We start from the raw sequence: 15,967 nt of genomic DNA, 5'->3' as shown, positions 1-15,967 counted from the left end.
AACAAGCTGCTGCAGCTCCGGCCAGTCGGCACCGAAGTGACCGGGAAAGGCGGAGGGGACAACAACCGATGATGTCCCAAAGCCTCACCTTACCCCATAAGCTGGGGTTGTGCAGTTTAAGAGTTAAAGTGTCAAGCAGCGGCTCGATGCAGGGGAAGAAGCTCCAAGAGGCTGAGAGAAGGATCCTGCTCCTGCAGGAACCTCTGGCCTTCCCGTGCCAAGGATGCACAGAGATATAACGTTAGACGGAGCCGTCTCCGTGCTGCTGTCGCACGGTCTGCGGTACAGCACACTCCTCCTCACCCCAGGAAGGGCCAGGCAGGGTGGCGATCCCAGAGCCGAGCCTTACCTCTGTGTGGGAGCTGGCTTTGCTGACAGACACGGGGTATTTCACAAGCCTGAATTGCTCTGATGGTCTTTTACACGCTGATGCACTCTGAAAACAGACTGTTTAACCCAGGGAAAGCCAAGCTAGGCTTTAAGAAGCCACCGTCGCCAGCCTTAGGAAAGAGGGTTAGCCTTGCCCCGGCAACAGCAAGTTTACCTCTGAAGGAAGCAAGGCTAAACCCCGTATGCTTAAGGGCTGTTTGATTTCCTAACAAAGTGCTGCCTCCCAGCTTCAAGTAGATTGTTTCCAGGGCTGCTTCCCTGTTCAAGTACTTTTAATTTCAAAAACTACCTACTTGAAAGCCACTGCCTGTACAAAGAAAAAAAAAAAAAGAGGTATTAAATGGCATCAAAACTGGAGTACATACACCAAAAGAGAAAGATTTTCTGTCCCAAATGCCTTCCCTGCTTCCCTTTTGCATCAACACACCTCCTTTGGATTAACCACAGAGACTGAGGACCGACAGCGGTTTTGAATCATCCCTGGACGGAACTGGATAACACAGAGTTTCATAACCGGCTTAGAAAAGGCTGCAGTGGGACGCAGGGGATCCAGAGAGCGTTTCAGATGCAGGGTGCAGGCAGAGAGAAGCCAAAGAGGATCTGCGTTCATCATAAGTCTCATGTGACTTGCGCACAGCTTAAGGGAATGCAGAACTGAACCACACCAAGCAAGGCATCTCTGAAAAATTAATTCCCAAATGACACCATTGTCAATCAGCAGAATTTCTTTTTTTTTTTTTTTTTTGGCATAAACCCCTCCAAGACATGAAGTGAGAAAACAGCCCTTACCTGCTGCATCTCATATTTAAAGAGAGAGATCAGCAGCCACCAAACAGCACAAACTCCCAAGCGCTTGCAGAGAGTTGACGCAGGATTGGGGCAGATGGGTGCGCTAAGGAACCAGAGCATTGACTTGACAGCTGGTATCCCAACAGTTTACTGCAGATCATTTCATAGCTGAGGGGGATTATTTCTTTCAGCTTTTTAAAATAGCTGTTACTGCCCACAGATTCGTCTTTTCCAGTTAACTTTCTGCCTGCTTGCAGAAGCTTAGCAGCACCGAGAGAGGTCACTACCCCTACTAGCATCACTGAGCTGCTGCTAAACATTTAACTGGGGATGGAAGGATCCTTATAAAACCCCTTCCAAGTATTTGGCAACGCAGAAGGAACCTGGGGGCACCCCGCTCCCTGGTTTCCTTCTCTTGCGTTTTTATTTTCTAGTGATTGGACAGAGCTCAAAACTCAAACCCAATTTACTGCACCAGCTCTTACTCAAAAAACTTATTTGGCCCCTGATTTTCACCGTCAAATCTTCACTTTCTCCTGTTTCAGAGGATGAGCTTTTGCAGCTCAGCTACATAACTCCTTACGTCTGTTAAAGAGACTAACGCTTGGCCACGTCCTACTGAAATTGGGTCTCATCTACTTACGAGAGAACAGGAAAGCTTTACAACCAGCCTCATCCAACTGGCCCTGCACCGAGCGGGGCACCGGGCGAAAAAGATCCCTTCCAACCAAGATTATTCTCTGGACAGAGAGGAACAGCTTAAGCACTGAAGCAGTAACAGGATGCATGTTTAGACCAGCAAATACATCGGTCCAAACTTGCCTCTTCTTGCTGCTTGAATGCTTATGCTCTTTCTCTAGGTTGGTTGCAAAGCTTTTTTGTTCATTTTTAATTCAAGACCCACAGAAGCTGCTGGTGTCAAAGGATTATGGCTGGGAAGCAGCTGGGCGGCTAACTGCACCTCAGCGGAGTAACCAGCCCCGCAGGAGTTTCAGGCTGAAGATGGCAGGCATGACAGAAAGGGCTAAAGAAAAAAAGAGGAAGAAACGTGCAAAGCCACAAACAAGACCAAAAGAAAGATCGATAGGTCCTCCCTATCAAGCAGGAACTTGGTTCTTGGAGGGAAAAAACCTGCACGTCGGAGTGCGACAGACCAACCTGACAGCAGCCGCACTACAGCCCCGCCATCCTGCCGGAGGGAGAGGATGCACCGTGCCTTGGAAGACATGGACTCAAAAATACCACGGGGTTTTAAGATGTTACACCAAAGATAATGGCTAACCGACTACCTCATCTAGAGAGGCACCACCAAAATCACATTACCTTTGCCACGTCGACTACTTTAATTTGGTTCAGAGCCACCATCAGCAAGTTGCACCATCGGGGTGGCAACGGCAGAGGAAACCATCAGCCACGACAGCCTCCTGGCACCGCGCTCTGAACTGACATCAAGCCATCAGCGCAAGTACCACACCCTGGCAAGCTCTGCTTTACACCACTGCTGCCTAAAATAGCTTCCCGAATCATTACTCGGGCAGCGTACCGCCTATCACGGTGTTAATTGCGGGAGATGGTCAACATTAAATGTCTTTCAACACGATTTCTCTTGCGCTGCGCTTCAAGCACAGAAAGCTGAGGGACCGCATGGGCTATTCGAGGGGTTCTCGGGATGGTGGGGCAGCTAGGGATTGGGTTAACACGGGGATTTTAGGAGCTAGGCAAATGTCTATCCTTCCTCAAGATGCTGTCAATTAATTAGGTACCAGGCTCAAACAGCCGCGATGGAAGTAAAAAAAAGGGAAGACACGCACTTTGTGCCTTCAAGATTTCCCCAAACAAATTATAAGTCTTTAAAGTGAAACCCCAACTGTGATTATTAACCTTCATCGCCGTGTTAGAGAGATTAAGATTTCATTTCTATGAATTATTTTAGATTTAGGCTCAATTTAGAGACATCGTTTGCAGAGTAAACAGATGCAAAGCAGGTTTAATCTCTTAAAATACACAGCTGGGAATTTCTACGGGGCAGATTGAAAAATTAACACAGAAAACCGAGGTGTGTGTCCCCAGGTCTGGCGGTGTTGGTGGGGTCAGAAGAAGAGGGACTGCTGGGACAGGAGCTGGGGCTCTACAGTTTGCACGGAGCGACCTTCAGTCCAGCCCCGAGAGCCAGCCATCAAGTCAGAGCAGGTTACAGATTCAGATCTCTCGGTGACAACACAGCACGCCTCAAGAGCCCCGCAACAAAAGTTTGAAGAAAAAGTTATATTAATCCCACACAGAAAAGCACTGGTCACTCAAACATGTTTACCAGCAACACGATCAACACCCCCCATCGGTTAAGCCATCGGTTAAGCCCTGCTGAAGACCAGCACACGTTGTGTCAGCCTCCCCAGAATGGGCACGCGTGCCCCGGACCACTCACCGGCTGGGCACCCGGCTTCTGGAGAAGGAAAAGCGGGGAGAAAGCAACACGGCAGTGCTAAGAGCAAGGCTGGCAGGGCTGAGGTAGGGCACGGGGACGAGCGGTGGTGATTTGCAATGGGGTGGAAGGAGGATGGAGGCTTCTGGAAGTGGATGGGACCAAGGGCGTGGTAAGATGGCACAGCAGGATGCTCTGCCTGGACCACAGCCTCTCCTCCACAGGGACCTGCGGCGCTGGCACAGAGAAGAGCAGGAGGGAGCAGGAATTTCCCGCTCCCCCATCCTGTTCCAAACACCCACCTCACCGCTCCCGAGGCTCAAGCAAACCGCGCTCCCCAGGACAGCCGCTGAGCGGGCAGGACCCCCGGGCAAGGCCATTTAGACGGGCAGCCTGGGGTGAAGCTGAGGTGTCAGCGTGGATTAGGCAGCAAAACGTTCCTGCATTCCTTCCTCCGCCTGCTCGGCTGCTATTTATCCTGGGGTTTGAAGCCCGAGGCAGGGAGCAGGCTCCAGCACACCAGGTACGCAACAAAACCCAACCAGAGGAACAACCCCAGGACTGCTGGCCTTGCGGAGGACTTGCAGAATCCCCAGCTCATTCCCTTGGCGGAGCCAGGGGGTACCCGTGGCCGGAGAGCAGCAATGACAGAAAGGGAGGGGACGAGCACAGACAGAAGCCAAAAGGCAGCGGTGGTTCCCCGTGCCCGGCTACCAACAAGACCTCCAACAAGCCATCCTCTCTCCATCCCTGTCAGCACAAGGTAGCATTCATGGGTTGCAAAAACACATCTCAAGAGCTCCCCAAACAGCACGGCAGCCAGACTCCTGCTGCAGCTCCTTCCACTAACCCTGCAAAGTGTGTTTCTGCAGCAGAGGTTTCACCCTCCGCAGCCTCCTGCTCGGGTCAGCGGTCCTCCTTCCCGCCTGAAGGAGCCCACCGCAACTCACACGGAGATGTTCGGGCAAACAGCGCTGCTCGCTCCTCTCCCATCTCGCCCCTCCAGGGCCTCAGGGATCTTTGGACAGGGCAGGATCCTTTCAGGGAGGAGCGTGGTCCTCCCCAGATCATCGACTCTCTCACCCCTTTGACTTTCAGACGGGGAAACCGTGACCACCACAGGCACAAACTCTGCTCCTGGCTCCAGGTCTAACCATGGGCTACTGCGGCAAGGACCAAGCCAAGCCCTTCCCTGGGCCACCTTCCCATCCCCTCCCTCGCATCAGCCCCAGCAACAGGAGGCCACAGGGTGTGTCTGATCCGTCTGCAACGTCAGGTTGCAAACGTTGGGCTCGGTGCATTTCTGCAGAGTCAGCAAGCCAAGGAGCTTTCCCCAGAGCCGTACGTACAACTACAAGACGGGGGCAGAGACCAGGCCTGCTTCAATAAAGCTTCAATAAAACTCACACCTCGCCCGCACGAAGCACGGTATGAAACAGCCCCATCACCCACCCGCATCCGACCGCTTCCCTCCCCTCCGCTCGAGCATTCTGCGCCGAAGGACAACACTTGACAACACCCCCGTGCCAGGACGACACCTGAATTCCCACGTGCCTCCTTCGCGCACCGGCTCTGACAAGACACAGGAGACCTGAGCAGGACCATACGCGCAGCTCGTGAGCTTCTTCCTGCGCTTCCACAAGGGCTGGAGAAGTCTATCTGCAGTGACAAGCTTTTTTTCTTTTTGGCAGGAACCTCCCTGAAAAATCATCTGAAGACACACAAGTTGCACGGTCAAATCCCACCCGAGAGCATTGCCTTACCACTGTGCAAACGCTCTAATCCCAACATGAAACAACAAGCGGCCGCACCATTAAAAAAAAAAAAAAAAGAATTCTTTACTTCTCATCATACATTATTACTGGCAGCCTCAGAAAAACATGCAAGAACGGAGCCAGGACACTTAAACTCTCCTGGCAGCACAACGGTGGGAAGCTCGCGTGACTACTGTCTAAAATAAATCCTTAATCCCTGGGAAAGGCAGAAAGTTCTTCAGAGCTGACAGCAGATGTTAAGAACAAGAAAATTTACAACGACAAACACCCCTCAGCGCTGGAATTCCATCCACCCTTATGGGCACTGGAATTCCTTCAAGATTGGGATCAGACTAATGAAATATAAACTCTTAAATAAAAAAGTTAGACTGGGTAGAGATGGCTTGCAATGTTTGTGTGTCCAGTCCCTCTAGATCAGCTCAAAACCCAGCAACAACGAACCAGACCCTGACAGCAACCGCCCAGGGGAGAACGTTTAAGAACCCCCAAAGACCTAAGGAAAGGAAACTATCAGAGAAATCCAGGCGCAATGGGAGCGGGCACCAGGACGCAGCCCCCCAGGAACACCCCTCGTCCTCGGGACGGAGCTAATAAGTTCCAAAAGCAGAAAAATTTCAATCCCATGCGTTTGCAGAGCGCTTGGAGTTGAACCCTCGTGGATTCAAGCCTCGCCGCCCGGGATAGCTCCAGCCCCGGCCTCCTCACAGCAGCTACTGCGCAGCGGGCGACGTTAGCCGTGACGGCAAAGCGAAGCTGAATTATAGAGAAAAGAATTACTTGAATTATTCTGAATTATAACCAGAACCAAGCAGAATTACAACCAGGGCAAAGCCGACTCGCACGCAGCCCGCTGTCCCCCCCTGCAGCCCCCCCCCCCGCCCCGAGGGTCGCTCCGTGACCGCGTACCTCCCACGGGCGGCCGTGGAGTCGTGTGTCCCGTCCCGCCCCCCCCAGCCCCCGCTTCCCCGCCGCGGGGCACCGGGCACCGGGCCCCAGCCCCCCCCCACAGCTCCCGGCGGCCGCCCGGCCCCACAGCCGGCTTTAAACCCGCTGCCGGCCCAGGGGAAACCCCCGGGCAAGCGGGAGAGGCCGCGGAAACCGGCGGGCGGTGCGGGGGGGGGGGGGTGCGGCCCACCTCAGCGGGACCCCTCCCACCGCCACCACCGCCCCGGGAGCCCCGGCCCGTCCCGCCGCCGTCACCTCACAGCTGAACTCCATCTCGGCGTCCATGGTGGCGATGCGCACGGTGAAGGTCTTGGGCTGCTTCCTCTTCAGCGAGCTGAAGCTCATGCGGGACGCGATGGCCCCGGCCATGGCGGGGGAGGCGGCTCAGCGCGGAGGCAGCGCCATGGCGGTGGGGAGGGCCCGGGCCCCCGCCGCTCCGGGCCGCGCCGAGCTGCGCCCGCCCCCAGCGCCTCGCCATTGGTCCAGCACCGGTATGATCCCGCCCCCGCCACACGAGTCGCACGGTGACACCGCCAACGGGGAGGCCTGTGATGGAGGAGAGGGAGCGGGAGCGGCTGTGACTGGGGAAGGAGGATGCCGCTCAATGGAAGGGGGCGGGACGGCACCGCCTCTCAGAGGGAGGGGGAGCAGGAGGGGGCAGGGGCGGTGGCGTCCCCTGGCGGCGGGCGGAGCGGGCGCCCTCTAGGCGCATGCGTGACAGAGGGTGGGCGGAGCGGGGACGGGCACTAGGACCCTGCAGCGCGAGCGGCCCGGGCTGCCCCACGGGGTGTCCGCGTTCCGTGGGGTGTCCGCGATGCTGCGGGCGTCCACGTGGGCGTGGGACACGTGACCTGCCGTGGGGTGTCCCCATTACCGTCAGTGTCCCCATTACCGTCAGTGTCCCCGCTGCCGTGGGGTGTCCCCGCTGCCGTGGGGTGTTCCCGCTGCCGTGGGGTGTCCCCGCAGGACGGGCTGTGCGTGGGTGACGTGGAGACAGGGGTGCTGCCCCCCCCCCCCCCGCGGTGTGGGTGCCCTCCCGGGGTCCCGCGGGGACCCTCCGCTCCGAGTTCCGTGGGCAGCGCCGCGGGTCCCGGGTGGGAGGTGCCCGCGTGGGGGACCCGGGCGTTCCCGGGGGGACCACGGGGTCCGGGCCCGTCCCGCCCCCGGCGGACGCTGCCCAGTTCGGCCCCGGGGCGGGCGGGGACACGGGGCGGGACTGGGACCAGTATCGGGACAACGGGACCGGCACTGGGATAACGGGACTGGGACCAGTATCGGGACAACGGGACCGGCACTGGGATAACGGACTGGGACCAGTATCGGGACAACGGGACCGGCACTGGGATAACGGGACTGGGACCAGTATCGGGACAATGGGACCGGCACTGGGATAACGGGACCGGGACCAGTATCGGGACAACGGGACCGGCACTGGGATAACGGACTGGGACCAGTATCGGGACAACGGGACCGGCACTGGGATAACGGGACTGGGACCAGGACTGGGATAGTGGTATGGGACTGGGATTGGGACTGGGACTGGGATTAGCGCTGGGTAATGGGACAGGACTGGGAGCAGAACCAGTGCTGCGGTAAGGGAACTGGGAGCGGGGAATGGGGACAGGCACCGGGGAACAGGACTGGGATAACAGGACGGGACTGGGACCAGCACTGGGATAATGGGACAAGGACTGGGACCAGCACTGGGATAACAGGACGGGACTGGGACCAGCACTGGGATAATGGGACAAGGACTGGGACCAGCACCGGGATAACGGGGCGGGACTGGGACCAGCACTGGGATAACGGGACAAGGACTGGGACCAGCACCGGGATAACGGGGCGGGACTGGGACCAGCTCAGGGTTACTGGGACGGTAACTGGGACCAGTTCGGGGTCAGGGGACGGAGCTGAACCCCGCAGCGGGCAGGTGAGCAGAGCCCCCCCCGGCCCCCGGCCCGGCCGCCCCCGCAGCGGGAAGAACGGGGCCTCTGTCCCCGCGGGGACAATGGCGACATTGACGGGCCCCCCCCGCCGCTGCCCCCGCAGCACCCCCATGGCAGACGGCGAGGAGCCCCCCCGCCAGGCCCCCGCCGGGCCCCGCGGCCCGGGCACCCAGGTGGGCACGGGGGGGGACGGGGGGTACGGGGGGTATTGGGGTACGGGGGGGTACGGGGGGGTATGGGGGGTATTGGGGTACGGGGGGTATTGGGGTACGGGGGGTACGGGGGGCGTGGGGGGTACAGGGGGTACGGGGGGTACGGGGGGCGTGGGGGGGTACGGGGGTATTGGGGTACGGGGGGGTACGGGGGGGTATGGGGGGCATGGGGGTACGGGGGGCATGAGGGGCACGGGGGGTATTGGGGTACGGGGGGGTACGGGGGGGTATGGGCGGGTACGGGGGGTACGGGGGGTACAGGGGGTATTGGGGTACGGGGGGTACGGGGGAGTACGGGGGGGTACGGGGGGCATGGGGGGTACAGGGGGCTATGGGGGGGTACGGGGGGCCAAGGGAGCCCAGGGGGGCTGGGGGCAGTCTGGGGAGCTGGGGGGGGTCATGGGGGGCCCAAGGGTGACCAGGGGGCTGGGGGGGGCCACAGGCGGCTGGGGGGGGTCATGGGGAGCTGGGGGGGGGGCATCCCAGAGAGCCCCGGGGGGCTCGGGGGCCATGGGGAGCTGGGGGGGGGGCAAGGGGGACCACTGGGGACCCAAGAGAGCTCGGGGGGGGGCATGGGGGCTGGGGGGGGCGTAGTGAGAACCGAGGGGGGGCAGGGGAGCTGGGGGGGCCCGTGGGGAGCTAATGGGGGGGTCCATGAGGGGCCCAAGGGAGCCCAGGGGAGCTGGGGGGGGGCGTTGTGGGGTGTAGAGGTGAATTGGGGGGGGCTGGCAGGGACCCTGGGTGCCCCCCGGCCATGGGGGGGGGGGGAATTGGGGCAGCTCGGGGGGGGCAGGGGGGACCCCTCGGAGCCCCCGCTCTGGGTGAAGCCCCTGCCCAGCCCTGCCGGCCGGTGCCGCGGGTCCACGCCTTCGGGAAGGGGGGGCAGGCGCTGCGCAGGGACCCCCGCGCCCCCCCCGCCATGCGGGGCTGGCTGCACAAGCAGGTGGGGAGTCCCGGGAGGGTGGGGGGGTTTGGGGGGGTCTGGGGTGCTGGGGTGCTGGGGGGGTCTGGGGTGGGGGGTGCTGGGGGGGTCATGGGGTTTGGGGGGGTCTGGGGTGGGGGGTGCTGGGGGGGGTCATGGGGTTTGGGGGGGTCTGGGGTGGGGGTGCTGGGGGGGTTATGGGGTTTGGGGGGGTCTGGGGTGCTGGGGGGGTGTTATGGGGTTTGGGGGGTCTGGGGTGGGGGGTGCTGGGGGGGTCATGGGGTTTGGGGGGTCTGGGGTGGGGGGTGCTGGGGGGGTCATGGGGTTTGGGGGGGTCTGGGGTGCTGGGGTGCTGGAGGGGGTTATGGGGTTTGGGGGGTGCTGGGGGGGAGTTATGGGAATTGGGGGGTCTGGGGTGGTGGGGGTGCAGATGGGATTATGGGGTTTGGGGGATCAGAAGGGTTGGGGGGTGTGGGGCAGCAGGAGGCCCCGGGACAGGGGGGTGGTGATGGGCTGGGGGGGGGCTCAGCCCCGTCCCGCTCCCCCAGGACAGCTCAGGGCTGCGGCTCTGGAAGCGCCGCTGGTTTGTGCTGGTCGATCTCTGCCTCTACTACTACCGAGGTGAGGGGGGGCCGGGGGGGCCGGGGGGGCAGCCCACCCTGGGGGCGCGGGCACCTGGGGGTGATGGGAGGGCTTGGGTGACCTGGGGTCCCTGGGGCAGTTGGGGGTCCCTGGGGGGTCAGGAATCCTGGGGGGATCAGGGGTTCCTGGGGGGGCTGAAGGGGTTCCTGGGGAGGGGTATGAGGTCCAGGGGTCTTGGGAGGTTTGGGGGCAGCCAGGGGGACTCACTGGGGGTCCTGGGCAGCCCCCGAGGGTGCTGGGCATCTGGGGGAGGGAAGGTCAGCATGCCAGGGGTGTCCCTGGGGGTGCCAGGGGTGTCTCTGGGGGCTCCCCCCACTGAGACCCCTCTGCCCCCCCCAGACAGCAGCGAGCAGCGAGTGCGGGGTGGCCTCCCCCTGCCCGGCTACGAGATCCGCGTCCTGCCCCTCGCCGCCCGTGCCCCCCGATTCCTCTTCACGGTCAGCCCTGACCCCCTGGGTCCCTGGATCTGGGGGTGCTCCGAGCGAGGGTGGAGGAAATGGAGCCCGGACGCCTGGGTCCCCTCCACCATGGCCCCCCCCGTCCCCCCATCCGCAGGCCGAGCACCCCGGGATGCGAACGTACTGCCTGGGGGCCGAGACCCCCGAGGAGCTGAACGCCTGGGTCTGCGCCCTGCGTCGGGGCGCATCGCCCCTGCCCGGGTGAGCAGGGCACCAGGGGCATGGGGGGGGAGCACTGGGGAGGCACCGGGGGGCACCGGGGGCTTGGGCCCATGGGGAGGGTATGGGGGGCCTGGGTGGATCCCAGGGGGCAGGAGGGAGTCGGGGGGTTTGGGGGGTCACAGAGGGTTTGGGGGATCTGGGGGAGGGGGTCACAGAGGGTTTGGAGGGGTCTGGGGGAGCAGCTAACCCTTTAACCCCTGTTTTGTCCCCCCTCAGCTCTCCCCGCTCCCTCTCCCTGCAGGCCCCCCAGGACCACTGGAGTGCGGGTCCCCCCTCTCCCCCATTGCCCACTCGCTCCCCTGGCTGCTTCTCCCTGTGCCCCCCGGGTGAGGAGCTGGGGGCCCCCCCCACGCCCCCTCCCCGCCGTCCCCTGGTTCCTCCGCTGCCCCCCAGCCAGGTGAGCTCGGGGGGGGGGGGGGGAATTGGGGGGTGACCCCCTGTTTAACCCTCCCCACCAGGGTGACCCCCAAACCAGCCTCCTCCCCCCCATCCCGTGGCATTTGGGGACTGGGGGGCGAGGTGGACTAGGTACCCCCAACTCCCAGCCTGAGCCCAGGTGCCCCCCAAGCTGCTCCAACACCCTCTGTCCTGGGGTCCCGTGGGTGCCGGGGTCCCCGCGGGTGCCAGTGGGTGCTGTGGTGCCCTCAGGAGCAGCAGCTGTGGGGTCTGGCCAGGGTGGCACCCCTATATGCTGGGGACCCCCATGCCCCACTGTGGGGGATTCTGGGGGCCCCTGTTACCCCCCTGAGCAGAGTACCTGGGGGAACCCAAACACCCCAGGGCAGGGCAACCCACGGGGCTATGGGGCAGGCTGGGGGGGCAATGGGGCTGTGTGGGCTATGGGGCTGGGGGGGCTATGGGGTAGCCTAGGGGGGCAATGGGACAGGAGGGGCAATGGGGTAGGAGGGACAATGGGGCTGGGGGGGCTATGGGGCAGGAGGGGCTATGGGGCTGGGGGGGCTATGGGGCAGGCTGGGGGGGCAATGGGGCTGGGGGGGCTATGGGGCTGGGGGGGCTATGGGGCTGGGGGGCTATGGGGCAGGCTGGGGGGGCTATGGGGCTGGGGGGCTATGGGGTAGCCTAGGGGGGCAATGGGGCAGGAGGGGCAATGGGGCTGGCTGGGGGGGGCAATGGAGCAGGAGGGGCAATGGGGCAGGAGGGGCTATGGGGCTGGCTGGGGGGGGCAATGGGGCAGGCTGGGGGGGGCAATGGGGGAAGCTGCGGGACAGGACGGAGCAGCAGGTGCCCCACGCCCTCATCGCAGGCGTCCCCACCGCAGGAGGAGGCCCCGGCCCGGGCGGGGCCCTGCGGGACGGGGGAGCCCCGGGAGCAGCCGCGGGAACCCGCCGTGGGCGCCGCTGCCGCCGCAGCAGGTGGGTCCCGGCCCCGCCCCCGCCCCCGCAGGCTCCGCCCACCGCCCCGGCCCCGCCCCCTCGTGACCACGCCTCCCCTAGGGAGGAGTCCGCAGAAGCTCCGCCTCCCTGGAGCAACGACCAACCAGCAGCTGCCCCCTCTGGACGGCAGAGGACCTGATACGGAGGAGGAAGACGTCGCGGCCAATCAGACTCTACTCTCTCCATCTGGCTTTTTTGATTGGCTGCTGGCATCCGAGGGCTCAGATGGAGCCCTGCCCTCCTCGGGCAACGCTTCCCCACCGGCAGCCAATGAGGCCTCGCCTTGGCCGCGGGCGGGGGCGAGCGGGCGGGGTTTGACGCGAGAAGGTGTGGCCGGCCACGGGGCGCAGCGGCCAATCAGAATCACCCTTCTCCAGGCCAGCTTCTGAGGGAAGGGGCGGGGACGCCACGCCCTGGAGGCGTGGCTGGACCGAGGGGGGCGTGTCTTTACAGGCCCCGCCCCTCCGCCAGGCCCCGCCCCTCCGCCAGGCCCCGCCCCTCCGCCAGGCTCCGCCCCTCCGCCAGGCCCCGCCCCTCCGCCAGGCCCCGCCCCTCCGCCAGGCCCCGCCCCCGCTGCAGGGGAAGATGGCGGCGGCGCGGGCAGCGGGGAGCGCGGTGCTGCGGCGGCTGCGGGGCGGCGGCGGGGCCCCCGGCGGAGCGCGGTGAGCGGGGCCGGCCCGGGCCTTCCCCCGGCCCTTCCCCCGGCCAGCCCCCCGCCCCTAGTTCCACCCCAAGGCCCCGCTTACCCCCCCCCCCTCAGACCCCGCCGTGTCCCCCCGGTTCCCCTCAGCTGGGCCGCAGCCGGCGGGCGGGCCCCGGGCCCTGGCGCGGTGCCGGGCGGGCGGGGGCCGCGCTGTTAATGCCTCACCAGGCGGGACAGCCCGGCGGGCAAAGGTCCGGCCGGTAGCGCTGCACCCCCACCGTGCCTCCCTGGGGAGGGCCCGGCCCGGCCCCGGCCCCCGCGGCCTCCGGTGGGTGTGGGGGGGGGAACCACCGGCCCGGCTGCGGCGGTGCTGTGGGGCAGCGGGTCTGCCCCGCCGCGGAGGGGGTCACCAGCGGCTCCTGGGGCTGGGGGGGTCCCTGGGGGGGGGGGGGGGGGCTGTCCCCCTGGAGCCAGCCCCGGAGCCGGGGGGTGGGGGGACGCACCCTCGTTTTTCCGCCATCCCCCCTCCAAAGCCGGGCAGGCGGTGCCGTACCCCCCGGCCGCCGTCCCCCTGAGCGGACCTGCCTGAAGCCCACCTGCCCCCCCCGAGATGGACGGTGCTCCCCAGGAGCCGGCCGAGGCAGGACCGGCAACGCGGCCTCTGGTTCCCTCCGGCCCGTCGTTCCCAGGACAGAGCCGCCGGTGTTTCCTCCAGCGAGGGGGTGTCGGCGGGAGCCCCCCCCGCACTGACCCGCTGTCTCGCAGGGGGTACTCCAGGGATGCCGAGGGCAGCTGGTTCCGCTCCCTCTTTGTGCACAAGGTGGATCCCCGCAAGGACGCCCATTCCAACCTCCTCTCCAAGAAGGAGACCAGCAACCTCTACAAGATCCAGTGTGAGTGGCCCCGCTGGGAAGAAGGAGCTGGGGGTGACTGCAGATGGGGTGCACCCCGCTGTACTGAGCCCCCCCCATCTCTGGGGATCCCCCCAGGGCCTCGGCTCCCGCCCTGGCAGCCCCCCTCTCCTCTCCCTGCAGTTCACAACGTGAAGCCGGAGTGTCTGGATGCCTACAACAGCCTGACGTGAGCCCCGCCGTGTGTCACGGGGGGCTGCCCGGGGTCCCAGCGGGGTGTTGGGGTGCTGCTGTGGAGGGAGGGGGGTGGCAGGGCTTGTGCAGAGCTCCTCGAGTCCCCGGGCAGGTCTGTGTCCCTGCTGTTTGCCTCAGTTTCCCTCCCTGTGAAATGGGTGCATGTCTGTCCCGTTAGGGCAGACCCCTCGTGCTGGGCTGGAAGGGCAAGTGGGGGTATTGGGAGTGTTTTGGGGTGGCTGCCTGCCCCCCAGCTGCCTTCCCTGTGCCCCCGCAGAGAGGAGGTGCTGCCCAAGCTTCACTCGGACGCCGACTACCCCTGCGACCTGGTGGGGAACTGGAACACGTGGTACGGCGAGCAGGACCAGGCAGGTGAGGGCAGGCAGGCAGCGGCTCCGGTGCCTCCGCTGCTGGAGGGGCTGAGAGCGAAGGCGAAGACCTCGGCTTGTGCTGGGGGGGATGGCTGTCACGGGGGGGAAAAGGGGTGGGAGCTGCCGGGTGCGCTTTTGGGGTGCTGCTTCCCCGCTCCCAGCCCTGTGCTCTCCTTCCAGTGCACCTCTGGCGCTTCTCCGGTGGGTACCCAGCCCTCATGGACTGCATGAACAAGCTCAAACAGAACAAGGTACCGAGCTCTGCCCCTCGCCTCTGCCTGACCCCCACCCCGGCCCGGGTCGTGCTCACCCCCACCCCGAAACCCCCGGCTGGGGCTGTCCCCAGGAGTACCTGGACTTCCGCAAAGAGAGGAGCCGGATGCTGCTGTCCCGCAGGAACCAGCTGCTCCTGGAGTTCAGCTTCTGGAACGAGCCCCTGCCGCGCCGGGGACCAAACATTTACGAGCTGAGGACCTACAAGCTGAAGGTGAGCAGCTGAGCGGGGGCAGCCCGCGCCTCGGGGCGGCTCTCGGATCAATATACCCCCAGGGTGGGGGTCCTGCCTGATGTTTTGGGGGGCAGCCCCCCAAATTCCTCCCTCCTTGGTGAGGAGACCCCAAGCAGGGGAGGAGCAGGCAGGATCTGGCTGCTCGCTCACTCTGTTTCTTCCTCCTCTGTTTCCAGCCAGGGACCATGATCGAATGGGGCAACAACTGGTAAGCGACCGTTTTCCCGGCGCGGAGGGAGCCAAGGTGGGAAAAGGTCGCCACGGAGCGGGGGGTGGGGGGGGAGCCCCTCGGGCAACTCCTTCCCCCCGTGTTTCTCCCGCTGCGTGCCAGGGCTCGGGCCATTAAGTACCGTCAGGAGAACCAGGAGGCGGTCGGTGGGTTCTTCTCCCAGATCGGGGAGCTGTACGTCGTGCACCACCTCTGGGGTAAGCGGGCTGCCCGCAGCATCCCCCGGGTACCCCCACCGTGGGGCTGGGGTGGTGGGGGGGGGCCCAGGTGCCATCCCCATCCCCTCCCCGCAGCCTACAAGGACCTGCAGTCCCGGGAGGAGACGAGGAACGCGGCCTGGAGGAAGAGGGGCTGGGACGAGAACGTGTACTACACGGGTGAGCAGGACCCCCTGCCATCGCCGGGGACCCCGTGCCCGGGACCCCCTGCCCTCACCTCTCTCTCATTTCCTTTTCCAGTCCCGCTGATCCGGACCATGGAGTCGCGGATAATGATTCCCCTGAAGATCTCGCCCCTGCAGTGAGCGGGGGTCCGCGTCGGGGTGTCTGCCTGCACCCGGAGGGGGTCGCTCCCCGCCTGCGCCCCAGCCCTGCTGGGGAAGGGTGGGGGGGTGTCTCTGCTCCCCCACGGCTCCTGGCTCTCCTTCACCTCCCCACCCCATTTTGGGGTGCTCTGTGGGGGATGAGAGTGGGGAGGGCTCTGTGGGTGGGAAGGGGGAGGGTGGGAGCCCCCCATCCTGCAGAGGGTCCCCAGGTGCAGCTGCCCGGGGGGGGCTGGACAGGCTGGGGGGGGGGGTCTTAATGATTCCTGATGGGCCCGGTGGGGGCCTTTCCTGCCAATTAAATATTGAATATGCCAACGCCTGACCCTCTCTGGGGAGTGGGGAGGGGGACCTGGGGGTGCTCGGCCCCCCCCGCCCCGCACAGGGAACAGACCCCCCAGCGTGCTGTCACCCAGGGGTGCCCCCTGCACCCAAAGACCCCCCCACCCATGGGTGCCCTGATACACTGAGGT

At 64.3% G+C, this 15,967-nt stretch overlaps 3 protein-coding genes across 10 annotated transcripts in view; 2 read left to right on the top strand and 1 right to left on the bottom strand.

The window, feature by feature from the left end:
- Window positions 1-6,785, bottom strand: part of NF2 (NF2, moesin-ezrin-radixin like (MERLIN) tumor suppressor) — a 48,187-nt gene extending 41,402 nt beyond the window's left edge. For 6 of the 7 annotated variants that reach the window (XM_075770195.1, XM_075770194.1, XM_075770193.1 and 3 more), the window contains exon 1: window positions 6,577-6,784. In XM_075770195.1, the coding sequence (XP_075626310.1) occupies window positions 6,577-6,690 (114 nt within the window). In that variant the 5' untranslated portion in view covers window positions 6,691-6,784. Of the gene's footprint in view, window positions 1-6,576 lie in introns of all 7 variants that reach the window. The other variant, XM_075770197.1, reaches the window with a different exon arrangement.
- Window positions 6,689-12,592, top strand: LOC142604307 (uncharacterized). The gene is made up of 10 exons (XM_075769929.1): window positions 6,689-6,898; window positions 7,685-7,834; window positions 8,371-8,440; window positions 9,307-9,422; window positions 9,950-10,022; window positions 10,383-10,480; window positions 10,599-10,702; window positions 10,940-11,120; window positions 12,003-12,096; window positions 12,178-12,592. The coding sequence occupies exons 1-10, from the start codon at window positions 6,689-6,691 to the stop codon at window positions 12,504-12,506; spliced, it is 1,425 nt and encodes a 474-aa protein (XP_075626044.1). The 3' UTR covers window positions 12,507-12,592.
- Window positions 12,593-12,668: 76 nt separating this feature from the next.
- NIPSNAP1 (nipsnap homolog 1) lies at window positions 12,669-15,684 on the top strand. Of its 2 annotated transcripts, XM_075769569.1 has the most exons (10): window positions 12,669-12,779; window positions 13,526-13,653; window positions 13,795-13,840; window positions 14,123-14,217; window positions 14,397-14,467; window positions 14,563-14,703; window positions 14,901-14,932; window positions 15,056-15,150; window positions 15,247-15,330; window positions 15,412-15,681. In XM_075769569.1, exons 1-10 carry the CDS (start codon window positions 12,703-12,705, stop codon window positions 15,474-15,476), a joined length of 834 nt encoding a protein of 277 aa, XP_075625684.1. In that variant the 5' UTR covers window positions 12,669-12,702; the 3' UTR covers window positions 15,477-15,681. The 2 variants fall into 2 exon arrangements, with proteins under 2 accessions (XP_075625684.1, XP_075625683.1); XM_075769568.1 differs by lacking the exon at window positions 12,669-12,779 and having other exon boundaries at window positions 13,345-13,653; window positions 15,412-15,684.
- Window positions 15,685-15,967: the final 283 nt, after the last annotated feature.

This window comes from Balearica regulorum, chromosome 17 (genome assembly GCF_011004875.1).
Source record: "Balearica regulorum gibbericeps isolate bBalReg1 chromosome 17, bBalReg1.pri, whole genome shotgun sequence".
NCBI lineage: Eukaryota > Metazoa > Chordata > Aves > Gruiformes > Gruidae > Balearica > Balearica regulorum.
The sequence above is the reverse complement of the archived record's forward strand: the minus strand, read 5'-3'. Positions and strand labels throughout refer to the sequence as shown.